The sequence below is a fragment of the Penicillium odoratum genome (genome assembly GCF_028828045.1).
Source record: "Penicillium odoratum strain IBT 22623 chromosome Unknown utg000002l_segment0_segment0, whole genome shotgun sequence".
NCBI classification, from domain to species: Eukaryota; Fungi; Ascomycota; class Eurotiomycetes; order Eurotiales; family Aspergillaceae; genus Penicillium; species Penicillium odoratum.
Window position 1 is genome coordinate 237,142 of NW_026643144.1, and position 22,628 is coordinate 259,769.

Genomic DNA, 22,628 nt, shown 5'->3' on the forward strand with positions numbered 1-22,628 from the left:
CAACGGCCCCAATATCTCATATATCTTCACCCAGATAGGGTTTAATTGAATATCAAGTGACTAGACTTAACATTTGAAATATCACTTTAGAACTGTAGAAGTGTTTTATAGATAAATATGTATAAGATGATTGGCTGAAATATGCACTTCATGATAGTTTCAAATCTCCACTTCTACGCGGAGTCCGGACCAACCCACGTTTGACTAAATAGAGCTATTACTGGTACGGAGTACAGAGATCGAATACTACTAGTTGATCTCAAGTACTAGAAACATCGATCGATTTCAAGGTTTTTTACATCTGTTTTCTATTATTTCTCAATTGAATGTGACCATTTCATTTTCCGACCGACAAAGTCACCTGCCTCGGAAGCTTGTTATCCCTGCGGACTAGACCGTTTCCCCTCCTCAATTGCTCCATCCACTGATACCAGGGCCCGCACGTTTCCGATGCCCACGCACATGGTGGCCCAGAGAGGGTCGTTTTTGAGTTAGTGTGGGTGATATCCTGCTTGCCGACTGGCTTCCTTGGAAAGCGGAGCTTCTGTCTCATCCCGGGACCACACGTCATGCCTAACCTGGCGCCGTCCCTGAGCCTAACGGCCATCACGGCCACAGCTTCACTGTCTACCCCCTCCCTCGCGACCGCTCTATCCGCTGCCGATATCTCTTCTCCCCCGCCTTTTCCGCCGCCAATTCCGTCAACAATGACAGGGTGGATTGGTTGGGTGTTTACCATTGCCTTGCAGGTCGTCCCGCGAGCCCTGTACTGGTTCATCACCTTTACCACTATCACCTTGCCCACATGGCTATTTACCTTGTTCTCTATGAGCCTCACGTTCACTATGAATTTCACCACTCTGTGGGTTACTGATCTGCCCCTTATACCGGGATATGGCAGCTGACCATTTGCATAGCTTGTTAATCCTCCTGGCCATGGTCTCGACCGTGAGCTGGTTCATTCGCTACCGCTTTATGAACATGTACAGTCGCCTACCTCCGGAGCCCCAGCGCAAAGAAGCCCAGGTCGATCTCTTCCCTGATATCCAAGATGGCGACTCCAAACCGGGATTGGCCAACTACCTCGACGAGTTCCTGAGCGCGATCAAAGTCTTTGGTTACCTAGAACGACCGGTCTTTCACGAATTGACTCGGACCATGCAGACAAGAAAACTGATCGCCGGCGAGACCCTGATGTTGGAGGAAGAAAAAGGCTTCTGTTTGGTGGTAGATGGCCTGGTCCAGATCTTCGTCAAGTCAACTCGGGAGGGCAAGCGCGAGGAAGAGAAATTAAACCTGGATGACGCAACTTCGGAAGATGAAGAAAGCAGTCCAGGCGGCCAGGGCTATCAACTGCTGACAGAGGTGAAGAACGGCGCTTCCATGTCGTCGCTCTTCTCCATCCTGCAGTTGTTCACCGAAGATATCAAACTGCGTAACACCTCTAGTTCCAGTTCCAGCAACTCCAGTGTAGCACCGCCTCATACCCCACGAGCTCCAGAATCCCTTCCAGTGAGTCCTGGTATGGGCATGCTGGGGAGTCCACAGTCAGGAACAGATGATCACGACATAACACCTGGTCTTCATGACTTCGGTGATGCGCTACCGACAGTTCCTCCATTGAACTTGGGTGAGAGCCATAATACCCTTCCTCGGCGACCTGCACGGCCACAATTCACTCGGCCATCTCACAGACGACGAAAGTCGGTGCATCCAGATATTGTTGCCCGAGCCACAGTGGATACGACTATTGCAATTATTCCCGCGAGCGCATTCCGTCGGTTGACTCGAGTCTACCCCAGAGCGACCGCCCATATTGTGCAAGTAATCTTGACTCGTCTCCAAAGAGTGACATTCGCGACCGCGCACTCCTACCTGGGCTTAGCAACCGATGTGCTGGGCATTGAGCGACAAATGGCCAGATACACTTCCTATGATCTGCCCAATGATCTGCGCGGCAGTGCTTTGGACAGGTTGAAGAACAAATTCATGCAGGAGCGAGATCGCCTTGGTCCGGAAGAAGTTGTTAAGGGCATCGCTCTCCACAACCCAGCGGTGGGACGGAGACGCCGTTCCAGTAGCTCCCTCCGAAAGGAAGCGGTTTTACAAGCCCGCGTGGACGGAGCAAGCCGGCCACTCGCCCTGACACCCCAGAGGCGACCCAAACTTCACTACAACGAGAGAGAGTCGAACGGAGTCAGTCCGGGCGACTTGCTATCCACAATCCAGCTCTCCCGTTTTGGACATCGTCCCGATAATATGGGCCCCAGCCTTCTCAGCCCCTTAACAGAGCGAGAGCGTCCTCTATTCCGACCAGCTGCGGGTCTTGATGGCTTGCCACCATCTCCCTTCCAGCGAAAGGAATCAGTAGACGAGGAAACGTTGTTCCGCGAGTCCATTTTGGAATGCATGATGAAGGGAATTGGTTTGATGGAGAGTACACGGGATGCTCTTCGAAAAGGCAGCCATGCCTCCGGTGATGCGTCACCCAGACTGCTGTCGTACGACTCTCGACGACAGAAGGCTGTGTTCTCTAATGCATTTGGGTTCATCGATCCCTATGAAGGATCGGGGGATGGCGAGACGGAGTCTATGATGTCCATGTCTGTGACCAGTGCTGGGGGAACATCACCAGTGATCAATCTGCGAGAGGAGCTGCGCCACGATATTGAAGTGGTTTACTTCCCCCAAGGCTCAGTTCTTGTAGAACAGGGTGAGCGTCACCCTGGTCTTTACTATGTGATCGATGGATTCTTAGATGTGGGTGTCCCTGTCAATGAACGGGGGGAGGACCTCGTTGGTTCGTCACGTTCTTCGGCGAATACACAAGAGGATCTTTTCCCTCCACTGGGCCGAACCGCAACGGGCTCTTCTCGTGCTTCAGGCACAGGTGCCACTGACTCTCGCCGCAAGACTCAGTCGCGCAAGTCACTCTACCTGATCAAACCTGGAGGCATGCAAGGGTACGTCGGTGCCCTAGCCTCTTATCGCTCATACACAGACGTCGTTGCAAAGACAGATGTCTACGTGGGATTCCTGCCTCGTGCATCTCTAGAGCGGATCGCAGACCGGTACCCCATTGCACTATTGACCCTGGCAAAACGCCTGACGAATCTCCTTCCCCGTCTGCTCCTTCACATTGACTTTGCGCTCGAGTGGGTGCAAGTAGGCGCAGGACAACCTATCTACCACCAAGGAGATGAAAGTGACGCGATTTATCTTGTGCTGAACGGCCGTCTGAGATCGGTCTTGGAAGGGCCCAATGGCAAGATGACCGTCATTGGTGAATATGGTCAAGGCGAGAGTGTTGGGGAACTCGAGGTCATGACCGAATCTACTCGGCCATCGACTCTCCATGCAATTCGAGAGACTGAGTTGGCCAAGTTCCCTCGATCACTTTTTAATAGTCTGGCTCAAGAGCATCCAGGAATCACCATCCAAGTGTCCAAGCTGATCGCTCAGCGCATGCGTGACTTGGTCGCACATCCTCTATCTGAGAAAGGATTCGAGCAGGCTCATGTCGGTGGCGTCCAGACTGCGACATCAACTGTCAACCTCCGCACAGTTGCTATCGTGCCAGTCACTGCAGGAGTTCCAGTAATTGAATTTGGTCACCGGTTGCTGAATGCCTTGCACCAGGTCGGTGTGACAAGAGGAGTGACTTCCCTTAACCAAGCTGCGATTCTGAACCACTTGGGCCGCCATGCCTTCAGCAAGATGGGCAAGCTCAAGCTCTCGCAGTACCTGGCAGACCTGGAAGAGAAGTATGGCTTGTTACTATATATCGCTGATACTAATGTCAATACACCATGGACACAGACCTGCATCACGCAAGCAGATTCCATCTTGCTGGTGGGTGTCGCGGAGTCGTCGCCCAGGATCGGAGAATATGAGCGATTCTTGCTTGGCATGAAGACTACCGCCCGGAAGGAGCTGGTGCTTCTTCACTCCGAAAGGTACTGCCCGCCCGGCTTGACACGACGTTGGCTCAAGAACCGGTTGTGGATCAATGGCGGTCATCACCATATTCAAATGTCATTCCGCCTGACCACTGAGCCATCTCATCCCCACCCTAAGAAATTTGGTACTGTTCTCAAGCAGCGTGTCCAGATTTTACAGGCCGAGATCCAAAAGTATACCTCACGACGTATTCAGCAAACGCCTTTGTATTCATCCCAGACTCCTTTCAAGGGCGATTTCCACCGCCTCGCTCGCCGGCTATGTGGAAAGTCTGTTGGACTTGTGCTGGGTGGAGGAGGTGCGCGCGGTATCGCTCAAGTTGGTGTGATCAAGGCACTCGAAGAAGCTGGAATCCCGATTGATATCATCGGTGGCACTTCTATTGGTTCGTTCATTGGAGCCCTTTATGCACGAGATGCCGACGTGGTTCCCATGTATGGCCGCGCAAAGAAATTCTCCGGCCGCATGGGGAGTATGTGGCGGTTTGCACTGGACCTCACCTATCCCACGGTTTCGTACACGACTGGCCATGAGTTCAACCGCGGCATCTTCAAAACATTTGGCGACAGCCAGATTGAGGATTTCTGGCTCGAGTTCTATTGTAACACCACCAACATCAGCCGGTCCCGCGCAGAATACCACTCGTCGGGATATGTGTGGCGGTACGTGCGTGCGTCCATGTCGTTAGCTGGCTTGATTCCTCCTATCTGTGATGAAGGCAGCATGCTCTTGGACGGTGGATATATCGACAATCTCACGGTGGCGCACATGAAGAGTCTTGGCGCAGATGTCATCTTCGCCATCGATGTGGGAGCGCTCGACGACAACACACCCCAGGTCTACGGCGACTCATTATCCGGATTCTGGTCGACGTTCAACCGCTGGAATCCCTTCTCATCTATTCCCAACCCACCCACACTTTCTGAAATCCAAGCCCGCCTCGCATACGTCTCGTCCATTGATAATCTGGAACGAGCCAAAAAGATGAGCGGTTGTCTTTACATGCGCCCACCAATTGATCCGTACGGAACACTCGACTTTGGTAAATTCGACGAGATCTATCAGGTTGGATACGCATATGGCAAGGAGTTCCTCGAGCGTCTTAAGAATGAGGGATCTCTCCCAATTCCCGAAGAGACGGAGGAAAAGCGCAAGTTGCAGCGGACTATGGCTCCCAGACGAGCCAGTATCTAAGTCTACAAGTCTACGATTATCATGCCATTACCATCCATTTGAGGATGTTCCTTGAAGCGTTGGGCTTGGCGTTGGCTGAAGTTAGGCGTACTTTCGCTTTGCATGAGATACACCATATGCATCCTAAGACTTGGGTCTGACATTGGCTGTCAAAACCTGTACATAGATAGAAATACCCGTTGAGACTGAGCTAGAAACAAGTCTAATTTCATACAAACCAACAGCAGGCCACAAAACCAAACTGTATAAAGTTCATTAAGTAATACTAGATGGGAAGGCTAACTTGGCAGACATCTGAGTATATGCAAACCCCGCCACATTATCAACTGGATGAGTCCGAATCAAGCGGGGACCGAATCGACATTACAACAACCTCACACGGTAACGAACTTACGCAGATAGATCTGCATCTCCTCTCAACCCGATTGGTGCAAACCCAGGCGTGAACCTAACGTAGTACAGAACGTACCACTAGAACTAAACCCAAATTCGAATCCAAATTCGAATCAGATTCAAGCCGTCTCAAACCGGAGCGGGAACTTCGGCAGGAGCATCAAGGGGTGCCCTCACATTCTGTTTTTCAACAACAGGGTGAGCTGCCTGACCTCTCTTATAAGCCCAAAGAGCACCGCCCTCGAGGAAAATCCCCAAGAACGTAAATATACTATGAGGATTAGCTGGTATACAGTGGAAATGAATTAGGAATTGAAATAGGAATTGGAACTTACAAACTTAAGAACATAAATGTCTCATTCCCTCTCTTGCGTGAGCATGCTACACCAGGTGGGGAATGGAAGTAGCACGAGTGCCAGCTATAGTCCTGTGCCGCAAAGATGAAGGCGGTTAACCATCTACAGAGCACATATTAGTGAGATGATCTTCCGTTGCAGGATTCAACGACATACAGGTAAGAGAATACGATATCGACAAAGATGACGAATTTGCTTAGTGCAGGGCGGAAGGGCGAGATGAAAGCTGGAATGAAGCAGACGACTGAAAAGGCGGCCTTGAGTTCAATGTCAGTAGATATCTCAGATATCCCATATCTCAGGTGCATGGGATGATCATACGATGACTTCCTGGTAGATAATATGTTGTCCACGAGGTCCTTTGTTGATAAACCAAGAAGTTAATCCTAAGACAATAACAGCACTGCACCACTGCAAGGTTCTAAGGATCAATTGCAGTGGTTTGGCGATAGTTGATGAGAAGCGCATGGCTAGAATAATGTAGGTTTAACCAAAGTATATACGAAGAATATTTGAAAACAAAAGATCCAAGGTGGCAAGACTGGGATTTTATGTTCTCTTCATAGCATCATCCCGGACACGATACATATATTGATGGAAGTTAAAATTTGGCCGAAATCAACAGTCATGTGGTCTTCCCCAGCTGCGTCATGATTGCATAAAGTTACCCGTCTATGGAGGACATGTCACACTGTAACTAATTATCAAAATCAAAAGAGTAGAAGATAGAAACTGAAAGAGTGGCCATTTTTAGATAATTTGCTTCGGCTGTATATATGTGATCTCATGCCACTGACACAATGGTATGGCCCATGGCCTACCTAGGAAGCTTATCTCTAACCTAGATGATAGAAGATCTAAATCTTTATGTCCGAATAGAATCCCACAAATCAACTCTCCTCGAGAAATGTCTCGCTTTCTGGTTGGATGGCAGTTCCGAGTATCTAACACTCATATCAATGTGAATGCAGTTTGAAGAAAAACATGAAGACTGAGCTTAGGTTTCTGTGGGAAAATATTGATACTCAAGTATCTTTAGGGTTGATATGAGACGTCCGGTCGCGGAGGTTTATGTGGTAGGGACAATCTGTTGAGTGGCACCAGCAGAGAAAAAGGGACTAATAGTACATGGCCAAGTTGACAAATATGCGCCTGGGTTCCAAGAAGCGAAGGATTAGCAACGCACTAGATGTTATGTACTACGTATAATGTAACAATTTCATACCATTGACAATTAGACTCCCGCTGTCACTAGAGTACTAAATACAGCCTATAACCCAGACTCCATGCGCCTTAGTTTTGAACCGTTCAGCTGCTTACCATGTGGCATTACCAAGATCGTGCTCCTGAGAAGAGTTAGAACAAATCAACCAAAGAACAGACACGTAGACTCACCTTGATATACTCGCTGCCCTTCTCCAAGTATTCTTGTCGAGTCACAGATGATCGAGCGAAATCAGCTCCAGAAGCCCACTGTGCCGCTCCCTTCCAAGCATCCAAGACAGGATCAGAAGCGTGTCGCACATTGAACTCCACATCAATGGGTAGGTATCCACGGAGTTCGTTACGGAACCGGTCCTCAAATCCGGAGAAAAGGGTGTTACCACCCGTCAAGAAGACGTCCTTCAGGAGACGGGCACGGTCCTCGGTACCTGAGAAACGCTGGTTGACAATATCGGCGGCAATTTGAATCAGGCCGGCCTGGTCTACGCCGGCGATAGAGGGCTTGAACACAACTTCAGGGACCCGAATACGTTCCACATTCAAGTGGAGCTGGTGCGCCTCTCGTTGGCTTTCCGGATCAAAGGGCCAGGGACCACGTAGGAAGCCATGGACAAGACTCTTAGTCCAGTCGGACTGTGCGGCGAGGGTGTGGTTCTCAGTGAAGTCGGGGTCGAATTGGAGTAGCTCGGCCTCGGCGCTGTTGAGCATAGCACCTAGGTCCTCCTCTTCCTCTTCGTCGCTCTGGTCGCCGGTCGCAACGGTTCGGTAAACACCCCAGTCGTCGTCGTTGGCACCAAAGTCGTCATCTTCTGCGCCGCGGCGGCGTTTCTTGGGACCATCGGACGCCAAGTTGGCCAGAGTTTTCATACGAGCCTGGCTGGCAAGGGACTTTCGGTTTCCGAGGTCCGCCGTCATGCGATCGCGGTCCTTGATTCGTTGCAGGATAGACTGTACTTGTTAGATCTGAGCTGGAGAAGGATAGACACACTTACCTGATGATTAGCTCGCCGTTCAGAAATCCAAGAATCGAAGTCATTTTCCCGCTTCTCTCGATCAAGGCGCTCCTCCTCTTCAACACGGGCCTTTTCACGCTCCTTCTCGGCCTTGGCACGCGCTCGTGCATCAACATTTGATTTCATCAAGCGTTGGTGACGCTTCTCCTTTAGACCAGCTTCATCGAGCTGTTCATCGGGAATTTCAAGCAGCGGGAAGGACATCTCCTCGGGCTGCTCTTCGGTTTCCTCAATACCAAGATCCTTATTGCGAGAACGTTTGATGGATTTCTCCAGGTCGCGGATCATCCGCTCGAGATGAGCCTCATCCTTCAGTTCTTCGGCCTCCAGTATCCGACGAATCTCCTTCTTTGTCTCAGACTGCAAGCCCAGCTGAATGCCCTTCCAATACTCCAGTTCCTGCTCCTTTTTCACCAGTTTTTCAAGGCGCATCTTCGCTGCTTGTTCTTGTAGTCGACGGCCACTCTCCTTCTTCCGTTCTGCAATCCGGGCGAGTTCCTCTTGCGTCTTTTCCACAACGATGTGTTCGGTGAATGGATACTGGATGACATGGTCGCGATCCTCCAGGCCCGTCCAATCAAGATATCCGCCCAGCTCGCGGTCGTAGTCTTGCGATACGTAGCAATGATTGCGCACCAAGTCCTCCATTTGGTTATCCGTGATCTTTCCCGGGAAGGTGGGATACTTCAACCTCAAGAGCTTCATAAGGTATTCGGCATTTTGCAGGCCACCCCAATTGAGCCTGGTGCAGTTGGACAGGAGCGGTTTCCCGCCGAGCACAGGAATGACATGTGTAGATGTATGTGCCGAGGAAACCACCAATCCATCCGTTCCTTTGTTGTAGCGGTATGCGAAAAGCGAATCAATTCCGTAGGACACCGACGGCGCAGAGTAACACTCAAAAAGGATCTCGTTCATCACTAGGATTGTTAGTTCTGACCACCAGTAAAAGAGAACAACATACTTCTTCGCGGATATGCCAAGTTGGCGATCGGTTCCGTCATAAGGATAGGTCGATCAACACCGCCGTTGGCACCGTCCACACCCATTTTGAGAAACAGGTAGTCCAAGACACCCTCCATCACATCCCAATTACCAACAACGCTGGAGCCAGGATCAAAGGCACCGCGAAGCTGGCCGCGGGTTGTCGCATCGAGATAGGCATCGTATCCGACAAAGTTGCACTGGCGGTTGAGCTTGCGATCGCGGTAACGGCTCATGACGGGAGGGATGACGAATCGCGGACTTTTATCGAACGACCAACCGGCCTTGACAAGATGTGATCCTGCGCACGCATATTAGCAGTATATCCATGGACCATGTAGAAACTGCTCACCATTGTCAATGACGATAGCGCTGGTGTCGGGATGGGCCTTGCTCCGCTCGAACCCATCTGTCTGTGGAGGCTGGTATCCCTTGAAGGGGAAGTCTTTTGCTGCGTATAGCTCGGGTGGAGGTTTCGCGGCAGGTTTTTCGGACGAATTGGCCGCAGATCGGGTGGGTAGAATGGTTGTCACCGAAGTAATAGTCATGGTGGGCTGCGCCGGCGGAACCAGGAGCTTTGGGATCAATGAGTGGGGAGGCTACTGCATGACAGGGTAGAAATTTGATTGGGAGAATATAGGGAAGAGGGAAATAAACAGCAAGTGAAATTGAAGCGACAAAGCGGAGACCAGTTGCGTGGAAGGGAGTTGAAAGCCGGAGGTTTGGTTTGCGCCAAGAATGGGGAAGCGGTGATGCGCTATCAAGCACTGAGCAGCTTAACCGTTGTGTTCTCCAAAGACCACACTCATGATATGCATATAGTGTAATTTGCTATTGTCTGATGGGCAATTTGAGACCTCCCATGTAGCTTCGAGTCTACAGCTGTACAGCTACCTTATATAAGATGTAGTACGTGGATAACTATTTTCAAGAAAAGCATGGCACGTAGAAAGGTAATTTATTCAAACATCGCGTCGTAATATCTCTATTTCTCAAGCAGAACCTTGCGGTTCCTTAAGGTTCTCCGTAGCTGCAGATGTTATTAGCATTCAATTGATGATAGAAAAAAAAAGAAACATACCTTCTAGATGAAACAAGACATTGGATTGGTAGTTCTTGAACATCTGAGCCACCAACTCCACGTTCATGTTCTGGATGTTGACCTCCTAGGATTTGTCAATAATGAAGCCATGAAGCAGTAGATGGGTCCATACCTGAAGACCCTTATTCATAGCCATAACGGCCTCATTGAGTTTCTCCTGGTCTGGATCAGCCTTAGCAATAGATTTTGGTTGTCGCGACTTACAACATTGGTGATGATACGCGAAAGCAGCACAGACTGCTGGTGCTCATGAGGACTCTCCTGAATAGAATTAGCTCTGTACTAAGGAAGTCTATGAAACCACCTACCATGATGTGGTGGAAGTTTTTGTTGATAACAGAATGAGATGATTCTGAGGTTGTTTGGGTTGGTCATGTGAGACCCGATTGGCCGCCCTTTCACCAGATTCACTTGGTTACCAACATCTATTCTACTCTACTGATTCATTTTCTTCCACATTTAATCGCAAAATGCCTCCAGCGACCCCTGCCAACGATGAAGCTCACCAGCTCCTCATGAATCAGCTGGACATTGCCCATATCCAGAAGCCCTTCCGCAATCCCAACTGGAAGCCCTCCGCACGTCGCAACCGAAACCTCAAACAGATTATCGCCGAGAGTGCCCGGAAAGAAGCCTCAGTGATGGCCACCCAAGCCAATTCAGGCGCGACCACCCCTTTTCCTGCGACAGGCAGCACAACGGACGGCACACAAACCCCCGACGTTGGCAAAACTCCAAATCTGGCACAAGCATCTCAAAACCTGTCCACTTTGGTACTGGAGAAGAACGCTCGCGCCAATTTCCCGACCGGTCCAGCAGTGACCTATACCAACATCGAGTCTGCACCATCATTGAGCCCAGCGAACCAGCGCCACTACTGCGATATCACTGGGTTATCAGGTCCCTACACCGATCCGAAGACTAGACTGCGATATCACAATAAAGAGATCTTCGGGGTGATTCGCACATTGGCACAGGGAGTACCAGAGAGCTACCTGGAAGCTCGTGGAGCACACACTGTCTTGAAATGAGCAAGGATATTTAATTTAATGAATTATGATCAATGGAGTTAGCAAATAATATTAAACTTGAATTTCTATAAATGTTCGATCAACACAGTCAAGCCCTTTCCATCCCACCTGTTCCTTTCGAAACAGGCTCAAGAAAGCGCTCCGGCTTATTCGTGACCGTAAACTCTTTTCTTCGCCTTGTGCCAGGTTGCACTCAACTAGTACCGACATTCCACGGGAGGGAGTATCAGTTACAACATCGAATGATGTTGTCGTCGCGGCGGGGAGGTACGGTGTCCAGTCACCAAGGTACAGACCAACATTAAAGTCTGTACATATAGACATAGACATAGACCGTAATGAATTGAAATGAAATCAATTAGGAGATCAATTTTACTTGTGACAATTTCAGCCAAAGTCAAGTTGAAAGGAAGAAGAGAAGAAGTTGAAAGTTGAAAGTCCAATCGAGCGGCTTAAACATCAGATCTGACCGCCTTTGGTGGCGGGCAGAAAAGAGTTCTGTTTACGGCCAATTTCATTACTTCTGCAGTTGATCTTGTTGCGTCTACTTCCTTGTTATTTCTACAAATTGTCTACCTCATTTACAACATCTTACGTCAAAATGCCAAGCATGTGGCTCTCAGAGCACCAGAGTGAGTCGCTAACTCCCACAAGGTTGTGTCGCGCGACACTGCCCCAGTCACAGCGCGGCCTAGATAACTAACATCTTTCTAGAATTTGGAGTGGTCTTCTGCTGTGCAGGTGTGTGAACCTAGTCCCAGAAATAGCGACAGACAGCGACAGAGACAGCAATTCGCAACAGCACAGCAGGACAGAACTGATCATGGTATAGGTGGCTTGTTCCTATTCGGAGGAGTACTCATGTTCTTTGATCGGTCATTGTACGTGTCCCCTGGAATACTCTAAAGATGGAATAAGCTAACACTCTCAGACTGGCCATGGGCAACGTACGCCAATTCCAATCCCAATCCCAATCCTAAATCCAATCCCCCAACCAACCCTCTAATATACTTAGATTCTCTTCCTGATCGGCCTCACCCTGATAATCGGCTTCCAAAAGACTCTTGTCTTCTTCTCCCGTCCCCAGAAACTCAAGGGCACCGCCGCCTTCTCCGCAGGGATTATTCTCATCCTCCTCCGTTGGCCGCTTTGTGGATTCCTGGTCGAGCTCTATGGATTGTTTATTCTTTTCGGTGACTTCCTAATTACCATCGGACAATTTGCCGGGAACGTTCCTGTTGTTGGGCCTTATATTCAGCGTGGATTGGAGGTTTTGGCGGGTGGTCGGAGCAATGCCGAGTTGCCTGTATAGGCTCGCTTTTCCAAATGTACGTGGTAGATGACTTTCGATTTGCATAGATTACTTGCAGTGGGTTGTGGGTATCCGGTGGCTGCGCATGGATGCGACAGTCTACCCCTCAAACCCGATGTAATTATTAATGATTCCTTTAAATTTCCAATCTGATATCAGTATTTCATGAGATTTGAATAGAATAGACGAGCATGAGGTATAAGGTATCAATCCGATCGAACGAATATATCTACCCCAGCGATAACCATCACAGGCGGAATCCAAAATACAGTAAAATGAAGCGAAAAGAAAAGTTCGATGCGCCTTCATTTGCTATTCTTCACAACGTCTCATATTCTCATATCTCCGACCAGAAGGCTCCATTTATTGGGGCTTGTTGATGTAGTCGACGAGGTTCTCGACAACGGTCGCAGCGTTGGTAGTCTGGACGGACTCGCCGTGGTGGGCGATCATAGTGCAGGCGGAAGCACGGACAACAATAGCGCCCTCCTTGCCCTGTTCCAAGTCAGTCATCCCATCTCACCAATGCTGAACGACCGAGTGTTACCTTCTTGCCGTATAGGGAACGAGCGTCAGCCTTGATAGTGACAAACTTCTCACCACCGATGGAGAAACCATTGGCGAAAGCGTCATCGGCCTTTGTGAACGCAACAGCGAGGGAGTTGATGTCATCCTGGGTAAGCTGTGGAAAGGGGTCAGTTTAGTGTGACACATCGGCCCCGCATTCCCGTTACGTATGGGACCGGACCCGGATGGATAGGGGATTGTGAATCATACCGTGAAGCCAGCGGACTGGGCCTCAAGACCGGAGAAGTCAGCGGCGAGGATACCGGCCTTGTCGAATTGGCCGGAGCCCATCAGGCTGTTGGGAATTGTCAGCATCGGTCGGGGGTAAGGTGGCGCCACATTGAAAGAGTCTGAGCTGGGCACAGCTGAAGGCAGCAGCTGCAGGCAGCTGATGACAGCGGATATCATGGTCGGGATAGCATGTAGGGAGGGAAATCATGAGTCGTATCGTACCTCGAGTCGACGTAGCCTAATCAAGACGTCAGTGAGGGGAAGGCGGACGGAAGCGGGAATCTTACCTTGCCAAACTGCGGAGTGAGCGCCCATGGTGAAAGATGGAGGGAATTGGGAGAGAGAAAGGGAAAAAGGGGAGTCGAAGCAGAGAATATATGGGAGAGTTAGGCAAAGTGGGGTGGTTGGCGGTAAATAAGACCCCGCCAATGTTCTAAAGTGGTCGATCTCGACGGGGCCAACCGGATTTGATCCTTAGACAACCATGGATTATTATGAATAACATTGGAACCACGGGAATAAGCTCTGCTTTTATTGTTGCTTATGGAAATAAAATAGAATGAGGCTGAAGTTCTAAGCTTTTCATTGTATAGTCCTAGCCTTAAATGTCTAGTCTTCAATATGCATCGATCAACCTTGCTTCTTACCCGGAGCAATGTACACGTGGAATGACATGCGTTACGGGATTTGATTTGCAAATATCTCCTCCTTTGTAAGGTTGTAAGGGGTGAAAGGGTCTGTAACATAGACAGTTCAAGGGATGGCGGTGTAGAGAAGATCCTGACATCTTACTAATCTGTTGCAGACTGGACCAGGACACTTGAAACTATCGAATTGCTGATATTCATAGGGTATACTCATTGCCAACTGAGTAAGATATTATCCAAAATTAAACTGGAAATCCCTCTATAGGGTAAGCTATGATTGCTGCCTTATCAGGCTTTAATATTTTTGAGATTTGACCTTTTTAAAGAGTAAGCAAAAATCTTAGCTACTTATGGGCCCATTGGGCATATTGACAGGTGGGACCTGATATAATTGGCTAGGATCATCCGTTCATACATGCAGTAGGCTGCTACCAATTCATATCTGGACTACGTTCAAGGTTCTTTTAAAGTCCTGCCTACTCCGTACTTGGATATTTAGGTAAACGAGGTTTGGCGATAGATGGGCCCACTGTGTACGTAGGCATTCCTCAGTTCAGTGCTTCAAAATTTGACAAATGTGATTCCAGCATTAATCAGATTCTATCATGAAAACTGGCATCAGGATACATGCACTCGGTATTCTGTACATACTAGCAGTATACTACTACATGTACATGGTGACCGCCAATTTAGCTCACACCGCTCCAGCTTCGTACATGTAAGGCAAAGCACAAACTGGAACCCAAGAAGAGATCAATGAACTTCATTTTACCACATACACTCCATACACACCATTACTGAATACTCAAAGGTGATTAAGCCGTGAAGCATTTGAAGTACAACGTCCCGCTCGGCCTTAACTCCCTTATTAAGAATCGGCACGTTCCACTGCCGATCTGGTCCGAAAGCAAGTCCCCACTTCCACGCAAGCCTTCACAAGGAGACGCCATCACATTTAATCGACTCGTCGCCTGCATAATGTCTTTTCGCTCGCGAACGGCCTGGCCGATCTGCACCTGGAAATCAAAATCAAAATCAAAATCAAAAAGGCGGTCGAAAAATTCACCTTGAGGTTCTCGCTGGAACTCGTACAGTGTACTCTCTCTCGTCCAGACGCTAAAAATGGCGTTCAAATCAAGTCTCCCCTTGGGGTACCGATGGCGCTCTTCAAATTGGTTTATTATTAGCTGTATCGCTATAGCTCTTTTCTCAGGTTCGTTCCACAGTCGTATTGTGGGATCGTCTAATCGTTTCTAGAGAACTTTCTATACAGCTACATCGTCCCCATTCTCCAGGTGATGCTGGAGCAGCGCTTAGGCATCGATGAATCAGAACTACAAGAGACTACCTCTCTCGTACTGACCGTCCATGCCTTGGTCTGTCTCGTGGCTGGCCCACTGACAGGATGGCTGGCCGATCAAGCGCCAAACAGAAGGTTACCGCTACTTCTCTCCCTAGGGGCTGAGCTGGTAGGCACAGTGATAATCATGCTCGCACCGAATCGTACGTCATTGTATCTTCAAGTCAAACCATGCTAACGTGTTTAGTACCGATTCTTCTCCTCGGACGCGCACTTCAAGCAGTGGGCGGAAATACAGTGTGGATCGTTGGCCTCGCCACTGTCGCAGATACAGTTGGACATGAGAATACGGGCAAGGTACTTGGAGGTATCTCATCGTTCTTCGTCTCCGGTTTACTCTTCGGTCCGATGGCTGCAGGAACCTTTCTACAGGTACTAGGATACTGGTTGACCTGGATGGTTCCTATCCTGATGCTGATCATCGATATGCTCATGCGCGTGGTGATGATCGAGAACAAGAACGGCCACCGATCTCCTGCAAAAGGATATCTCTCCCCAGATAACGGTTCAACCGACACGGGAGAAGATGAGGATCATATCTGTGAGGATGCGGTACTTCTCGACATTCCGCAGATTCCAAATGCATACGACGAATCTCAGCCAGGCGATCGTACGAAAAGCGGAGAATCTCGCTTCGCAACCAACATCTATACCATGATCTTATCCGATTCTCGGGCTGCCGGGGGGCTGATTTGTAATTTCACACAGGCTGTGATTCTGGTTGGTCTAGACACTACATTACCTCTTCATTGCAATGAGCAGTTTGGCTGGAACTCTGCTCGAGTCAGTCTGATGTTTCTGCTATTGCAGATTCCATCCCTACTCCTTGGTTCCCTCACTGGTTTGCTTAAAGACAGAGTTGGCACGAAGCTCCCAACGAGTATTGGCTTCCTGAGTGTCAGTCTCTTTCTTTGGCTTTTAGGCACAGCTAGCAGTGATGGGTTGTCTATTGTCGGAACTGGACAGAAAGGTCAGGCGATATACATGGTTGCTGTAGTGGGTATTGGTATCTCACGAACATTCATCAGTGGGTGTGGTACTATTGAGATTACCAGTAAGTTGTTTAAACTAATGAAAGAAGTCTCAAATACTGACGACTGTAGATGTAATGAAAGAACTACATGAAGAGCACCCAGAGCGCTTTGGATCCTCGAGAAACTTTTCATCCGGGTTTTCCATGACCAACTTTTGTTGGACTGCAGGGATGCTGGTTGGACCCATTTTGTCAGGCTTGTTGACCCGGTCGGTTGGATACTATTATATGAATTTGACTTGCGGTAAGTCTAACTTAATTTGACCAGAATGGATTTGACCAGAATGAAGCTAACGTACGCAGCCATCCTATCCGCCGCGGTTGGGATGGTAGGAATGAAATTTCTACCAAGCAAAAAGAAACAGCCAATCGCTCTATGAAGGGAGTGAGACGTTCATTTTGAAATCTATTACCTAAATACCTTGCAAAACTAAATGAGACCATGACTTGATACGCCATTGAAACTGAATTTCATATTACTCCCTGCCATATCAGTCTACTGAACAACCCTCCATCCTTGACATTCGGCATTTTTAATAACCCGCGCTGCAAATTTTTCCGCAATCTCTCGGATCAGGTCTGCATTCTGCATCTGCTGAACCCATTTTTCAGGGATCGCTTCAAACCCATAGAAAACACCGGCCAGGGCTCCATACACCGCACCAGCAGTATCTGAATCACCTCCCAGGTTCACCACAGCAAGCGCACCGTCAGCCCAAGTATCGAACTTGAAAAACGCCCACAGTGCACAATCCAGTGTATCAATCACCCAGCCACTGCTTTTGATCTCTGCATCGGTCCGAGAACTCCAGTCCGAAACGGATTTGTGACGCGCAAGCCGCTCAATCAGCACAGGATGAGTGAAAGGGAATTCCACGAGCCTCTGAAACAGTTGTGTCTTGGCTTGACCTGAGAAGTTAGAAATTATTCGAACGGATGATGGCATCATATACCTCTCATAGCCCAACACATCAGATCCGTATACGCCTGACAAGCCTCCACACAAGCAAGAGCAGGATGAGTAATCTGACTCTGCTCCTTAGCAACCTGTCTCGCCGCAATTGGCATAAAGAACAATGCCGTCCCAACAGGTCCAACCCGCATCAAACTTCCATTTCCAGAACAATGCTCATGCCTCAGTTTATCAGAAATAATCTGGCCGGTTTGCTCCAAGTCGGCCAAACCCTTCTTCTTCCAAATCGACAACGCCTGACCTGTAGAAACACCAACATCCCATGCCTCATCAGCAGTACTAAAGCGACCAAACTTCCACCACTCTAGAAAATATTGAATAGCAAGCTCATGCTCATACAGTCTCGGCGTGTCGATAAGTGATTGAGCAAGGGCAAGAGTCATAGCTCCATCATCGGAGTAAGAACTACGTCTGTTAGAGTAAGTTTTTCAGTTCCGCGAAGGTGCATACCCGGCTGGTTGATGAAATGGTTTCACGAACTCCATATCGGTGATCGGGGAGAATGTTCCCGATTCCAAGAATTGGACTGGACCACCGAGTGCATCGGCGACACAATTACCCCAGATTGAGCCCAGAATGCGGGATTTCACAGTGACCATCTTGAATTTTGTGAAAATGGATTTGTCTGTTCCTTTTTGGTGAGCTCGGATCGAGTTATTTATGTCGCTCTGGCCTATGAGTACGAGGCGCAGGCAACTCTTTCATGCTCCGCCACCCAAACAAAGCGCCTCCAAGGATGTATGTATACATTTGTGGCAGAGCCGCATGGGTGCCTAGGTAAATTGAATAGTTCCAAGGTTGACCTTTAAAGCACTAGTTTATATGAAAGACGCGTGGAGCGTCATAAAGCCAGGAAATGCCGGTTCCGGTTAGATGCCAGGTGGGGTACGTGGGCCGTGTCATTTGGTATGGGACAATGAAGTGAATAGTAGATAGTACTAAGTAGACGTCATCTGATCCATTCTTTATTAGCTGGATACCCCGAGTCATATGATCTCGAACAAAGGTAGATTGGACAAACCAGACATCGTTATCTCAATTCATCCCAATTCATCGGAAGATAAAGACACTGCATTGGCACCAAAACAATCTTGGCATCACGCGATCCGACCGAAGTGGAAAACGAATAAACTCAACAAGAAACACAAAATCAAATAAGACAAAAGCCCATCACAGCCCAGCGCTGACAGGGTAAAGTGAAAAAAAGCCTTGTCTCACTTAGCGCAAAGCTGAAACACGCCTCATAGCGGGTTTCGGCCAATACGATAATCTGACTGGCCCGTTATCAATGGTAGCGAGCTAATTAATTCCAATCGATTTCACACTTTGGCACTCATTCGTCGCGTGTTAAACAAGCATCTCCGATGGCTCGTGTGGACTCTTGAGAATTCCCATGTGGACATCTTCAGTGGATTCCCCTTGGTCGCCAAAATGCGACCGTTGTGCTAACTCAGCTGCGAATGTCCATTTCAGCTTGTTCACGTTAAGGCTAAGGTTAAGGCCGAGGTTAAGGCTTTCTGATTCGCAAGTTCAAATTCTGAAATTTTATCTTTACTAGATTAGGACTAAATTGTCCGACTAAAACATTATATGGAAACTACGGAGTAGATTAGTTCAATGTCTCAAGTACATCTTGGCGCAACAAGATCTCCACTTAACTATATCGTTCGCTCCTTCTCATTGATCCATTTCATTCCTTTTCTTCTCCTGTCACACTTGGTCCTCTGGAAGGCCGTCCATTCCTTTCTTGATCTGGCATCTTATTTATATTTCTCTCTTTCAATGACGAGGGTGGCTACAATGACCATAACTCGCACTCAAAACGATACCATTTCCGTTCCGGTGTTGACATATACCGATGCTCTACCTAGGAATGACCTTCGCGATATCACTCATGGTCAAATGAACCATGGCAAACAGCGGGATCTCCCACGGCCCGGTATGGCTGATGGTCACTTCAAGCAACCAGCCAGTGCGAAATTCGACTTTCAACTCACTGCACCACCCGATGAAGTTACTCCGACGAGCGCGCGATCAAATCGGAGCCCCATCGGTTTACATTCTATAGGTGTTGCCTTGGGTAGTCCAGGATTGGTGGATTCCCAGGAACTGCCTCCGCCGCGGTTCAACACGGCTATGTTTGATCAAGCGTCACCCCGCAAGAGCAAATGGAAGAAGATTGGTGGATTGTTCAGAGCAAAGAATGCCTTAACATCGCCTACGGCCACTCAATCAATTCCCCATCAGGAGGGACCAAAGGACAAACCCATCACGAGGACCCAGAGGAGAGAAGATGATACTGAGGAGTGGCCGAGGATCGATGAGCCCAAGGTCGGGATTGATACCAGTCCGAATCGAAGCAGGAAGCTTTCCGTCTCTGGCAGAAAGAATTCAAAAGACAAGGACGTGACTCCAATGTTGGATGTCAACATCCCTGATGTGCAGATGGAACGGTACAGTGTCATGTTCAGCAAAGTGATGACCAAAAATCACAAACCCTCACTGCTGGCCAGGAGGAGTAAGACGCTGGATAATCTGCGCGTACCAAGTGCCCAGGTAGGCCAGATCCTTGGTCGCTTCATGGTTACATATTGACCGTTCAGGACTTCCTCACTACAAAGCTACCGCCAGTGCCACAACGACGTGCCACCTCGCCATCACATTCACGATCGAGCTTTACCATATTCCCAGCGCAGCCAAAGGCCCAGAAAGTCGGTACTCAGAACTTTTCTCGCGGCCCAAGTCCCTTACTGAGATCCAATACGCTTCCCGTGAGCCCGAAAGGATCGCCAGATCTACGCCCTAATAATAATTCCACGTTCCAATCGCCTCCCAATCTATTTTCCGAGCGTTCAAATACCCCATCCTTAACCAACAGTTATCGCAAAGAGGATAAACCTCTCCCAGCCAGACCTGAGCCGGTCGCTCGGTCGCGAACAGCGCCAGTCCCGATTCCTCAACCCAAGCGATCTCAATCAGACAGAAACATAAAGGCGCACGTTCAAGGAGAAAGATCCGTGACCGACCCACCTCGATCCAAACCAAACCTGAGACTCCAAACCGAGCTCAAAGGACCGCCCACCCCGGCCAAAGACAAAACCCCCAAATCGGCTCTTTCAGCAAAGACACCCAGGGAACAAATCTCGCATATCTTGTTCCCAAACCTAGTCCAATCACCTATGGAAATAAGATCCTCCCCAGCAAAGGTCAAACCAGTTGTCACGGAGCGGGAAATCACGCCAGTTCCAGCCAAAGACATAACCTCCAAATCGGCTCTTTCAGCAAAGACATCCAGGGAACAAATCTCGCATATCTTGTCCCCAAACCTAGTCCTATCACCTATGGAAATAAGATCCTCCCCAGCAAAGTTCAAACCAGTTGTCACGGAGCGGGAAGTCACCCCAGTCTCAAAATCCAAAGGACCGAAAATCGAAGTGTCGACTGCGCGCTCAATCTCTGTATCGAAGGGGAAGAGACAGATTCTTATTCCGATCGGGGCACGGGTGGATCAATTAAATCCTAATGAGCGCTTGGTCGAGCGAAGAGCCATGACGCCGACAATTATGGACGTGCAGTACGGGCATCGACATGGGATTTCTCAAGAGTTACAAATTGAGTCGATGTGAGGCTCTTTTCCCTTCTTTTTATTCTTTCCTCTTACATTGGATTATCTTCTTTAACTTTAATACCATTAAACCTGTCATTTCTACATCAACTGGATAGATCAGCTTTCAAAAATATTTCTATTTGTCTCTACTTATTTGATTTTGAAACAAGATTGGCTAAATTAGATTCGCTTATCTTGTCACGCCCTTCATGTCCAGCCTTAGCCATTCCAGGTAAGCGCAGCCGGACTGAGTCATACCGAACAAGTACAACTATAAACCCAACGCCACTAATTTCACGATTATCAATTGATTGATTCAAGTCAATTCCAAGGCCCATCATGGCATCCCAATACTCAACAGAACAATTGATAAAATACCTAACTTATCTCGACCTCCCACCCAAATACCATGTCTACATCAACAACCCAGTAACCTTCCCTAAAACAGAAGAGGCCTTGACAACCCTCTACCGCTGCCAAATCACCCGCTTCCCATACGACAATCTCACACTGCATTACACCGCAACACCGATCATCGACATCGCCCCTCAAAGCATCTATGAAAAATTCATGGGGGGCGAAAAGCCCCCAGGACGAGGTGGATACTGTCTCGAAGTCAGTATATTCTTCCACCACATCCTCCTCGGTCTCGGGTTCTCAGTCTACATGACCGGAGTCCGGAATCGACAAAGAGTAAACGGTATTCCAGGTGGTGAATATGGAGGGTGGTATACAAATCCGAACTTTCGAATACCTGGCATGAACACAACTAAGATACACAAGGACACACATCGTAAACATCCTCGAGCTAAACGGAATACAATACCACATCGACGTCGCATTCGGCGGCGACGGACCTACGAAACCTATCCCGATGATTTCGGGCTCAACGATCAGGAATCTCGGAACACAAGAAGTCCGTTTGATATACGGGAATATGTCGAAACAATCCCGCCCTTCACAGAAATTGTGGATCTATCAGTATCGAAACGGAGTGGATAAGGAGTGGAACTCTTTCTACTCGTTTGGAGAATTCGAGTTCTTCCAGGAGGATTTTGCGGTTATTAATCGGTATACCAGCTGGGATACTATTACCAAGAATAATCATTGGATTGTCAAGTTTCTCCGGGAAGGGGAGGTTGGGGGTTTACAATTGCTTGAGGGGGAGCTTTGTGCATGTGCTCATGGTGATGATGAGGATGAGGTAGGTATTGTTGGCAAGATTATGTATGTGAATGGGGATGTCAAGTTGAATATGGGTGGGAAGACGAGGGTGATTGATTCGTTTAAGACGGAGGAGGAGAAGCTGGCTGGATTGAAGAAGTGGTTTGCGTTTGAGTTTTGATCACTGTAATAAATTGACTGGGAGGGGACAAATGAGAAAAATAGTACATCAGTCAGTGGTTGGGTTACAATGACCTTTAGGGCAAAATAGTTGATAACTGACACCTGCGTGGTCGAGTGATTTACCACTCATCAGCTGCACCACATAGACTTCTGCGGGCAGAGGAAAATATGCATATATGGTGTCGAAGTCACAGCAGAAAAAAGACAGGTCACTTTGTTCCAGGGGGGGAGTGAGCTTAGTGAGTCACATAATTATACTATGAATAAAGATTCTATCTAAGGCTCAAATCTTAA

The 22,628-nt window shown here is 48.5% G+C and overlaps 11 protein-coding genes across 11 annotated transcripts; 6 read left to right on the forward strand and 5 right to left on the reverse strand.

Annotated features, from left to right (window-relative positions):
* Nucleotides 1–569: 569 nt before the first annotated feature.
* Nucleotides 570–5,154, forward strand: nte1 (lysophospholipase; the record flags this gene model as incomplete). The annotated part of the gene is made up of 2 exons (XM_057136071.1): nt 570–862; nt 918–5,154. 2 exons carry the CDS (start codon nt 570–572, stop codon nt 5,152–5,154), a joined length of 4,530 nt encoding a protein of 1,509 aa, XP_056998757.1.
* A 522-nt stretch (nt 5,155–5,676) lies between these two features.
* Nucleotides 5,677–6,371, reverse strand: N7520_002137 (MARVEL domain-containing protein; the record flags this gene model as incomplete). The annotated part of the gene is made up of 4 exons (XM_057136072.1): nt 5,677–5,818; nt 5,883–6,005; nt 6,060–6,160; nt 6,225–6,371. The coding sequence occupies 4 exons, from the start codon at nt 6,369–6,371 to the stop codon at nt 5,677–5,679; spliced, it is 513 nt and encodes a 170-aa protein (XP_056998758.1).
* Nucleotides 6,372–7,219: 848 nt separating this feature from the next.
* Nucleotides 7,220–9,672, reverse strand: N7520_002138 (actin-related protein ARP5; the record flags this gene model as incomplete). Its single annotated transcript, XM_057136073.1, has 5 exons — nt 7,220–7,249; nt 7,299–8,075; nt 8,120–9,060; nt 9,105–9,425; nt 9,477–9,672. 5 exons carry the CDS (start codon nt 9,670–9,672, stop codon nt 7,220–7,222), a joined length of 2,265 nt encoding a protein of 754 aa, XP_056998759.1.
* Nucleotides 9,673–10,116: 444 nt separating this feature from the next.
* Nucleotides 10,117–10,537, reverse strand: N7520_002139 (DASH complex subunit DAD4; the record flags this gene model as incomplete). The annotated part of the gene is made up of 5 exons (XM_057136074.1): nt 10,117–10,154; nt 10,206–10,290; nt 10,339–10,383; nt 10,431–10,487; nt 10,535–10,537. The coding sequence occupies 5 exons, from the start codon at nt 10,535–10,537 to the stop codon at nt 10,117–10,119; spliced, it is 228 nt and encodes a 75-aa protein (XP_056998760.1).
* Nucleotides 10,538–10,696: 159 nt separating this feature from the next.
* N7520_002140 (uncharacterized protein) lies at nt 10,697–11,257 on the forward strand (the record flags this gene model as incomplete). The annotated part of the gene is made up of 1 exon (XM_057136075.1): nt 10,697–11,257. The coding sequence occupies one exon, from the start codon at nt 10,697–10,699 to the stop codon at nt 11,255–11,257; it is 561 nt and encodes a 186-aa protein (XP_056998761.1).
* A 601-nt stretch (nt 11,258–11,858) lies between these two features.
* Nucleotides 11,859–12,569, forward strand: N7520_002141 (uncharacterized protein; the record flags this gene model as incomplete). Its single annotated transcript, XM_057136076.1, has 5 exons — nt 11,859–11,889; nt 11,972–11,998; nt 12,090–12,138; nt 12,189–12,204; nt 12,273–12,569. 5 exons carry the CDS (start codon nt 11,859–11,861, stop codon nt 12,567–12,569), a joined length of 420 nt encoding a protein of 139 aa, XP_056998762.1.
* Nucleotides 12,570–12,932: 363 nt separating this feature from the next.
* Nucleotides 12,933–13,682, reverse strand: pfy1 (profilin; the record flags this gene model as incomplete). Its single annotated transcript, XM_057136077.1, has 5 exons — nt 12,933–13,064; nt 13,117–13,251; nt 13,347–13,524; nt 13,590–13,605; nt 13,655–13,682. 5 exons carry the CDS (start codon nt 13,680–13,682, stop codon nt 12,933–12,935), a joined length of 489 nt encoding a protein of 162 aa, XP_056998763.1.
* A 1,454-nt stretch (nt 13,683–15,136) lies between these two features.
* N7520_002143 (uncharacterized protein) lies at nt 15,137–16,787 on the forward strand (the record flags this gene model as incomplete). The annotated part of the gene is made up of 5 exons (XM_057136078.1): nt 15,137–15,227; nt 15,272–15,517; nt 15,562–16,428; nt 16,478–16,651; nt 16,711–16,787. The coding sequence occupies 5 exons, from the start codon at nt 15,137–15,139 to the stop codon at nt 16,785–16,787; spliced, it is 1,455 nt and encodes a 484-aa protein (XP_056998764.1).
* Nucleotides 16,788–16,903: 116 nt separating this feature from the next.
* N7520_002144 (ADP-ribosylglycohydrolase family protein) lies at nt 16,904–17,979 on the reverse strand (the record flags this gene model as incomplete). Its single annotated transcript, XM_057136079.1, has 3 exons — nt 16,904–17,316; nt 17,361–17,785; nt 17,831–17,979. The coding sequence occupies 3 exons, from the start codon at nt 17,977–17,979 to the stop codon at nt 16,904–16,906; spliced, it is 987 nt and encodes a 328-aa protein (XP_056998765.1).
* Nucleotides 17,980–19,162: 1,183 nt separating this feature from the next.
* Nucleotides 19,163–21,006, forward strand: N7520_002145 (uncharacterized protein; the record flags this gene model as incomplete). The annotated part of the gene is made up of 2 exons (XM_057136080.1): nt 19,163–19,936; nt 19,984–21,006. 2 exons carry the CDS (start codon nt 19,163–19,165, stop codon nt 21,004–21,006), a joined length of 1,797 nt encoding a protein of 598 aa, XP_056998766.1.
* A 320-nt stretch (nt 21,007–21,326) lies between these two features.
* Nucleotides 21,327–22,332, forward strand: N7520_002146 (uncharacterized protein; the record flags this gene model as incomplete). Its single annotated transcript, XM_057136081.1, has 2 exons — nt 21,327–21,715; nt 21,771–22,332. 2 exons carry the CDS (start codon nt 21,327–21,329, stop codon nt 22,330–22,332), a joined length of 951 nt encoding a protein of 316 aa, XP_056998767.1.
* Between the last annotated feature and the right edge of the window lie 296 nt (nt 22,333–22,628).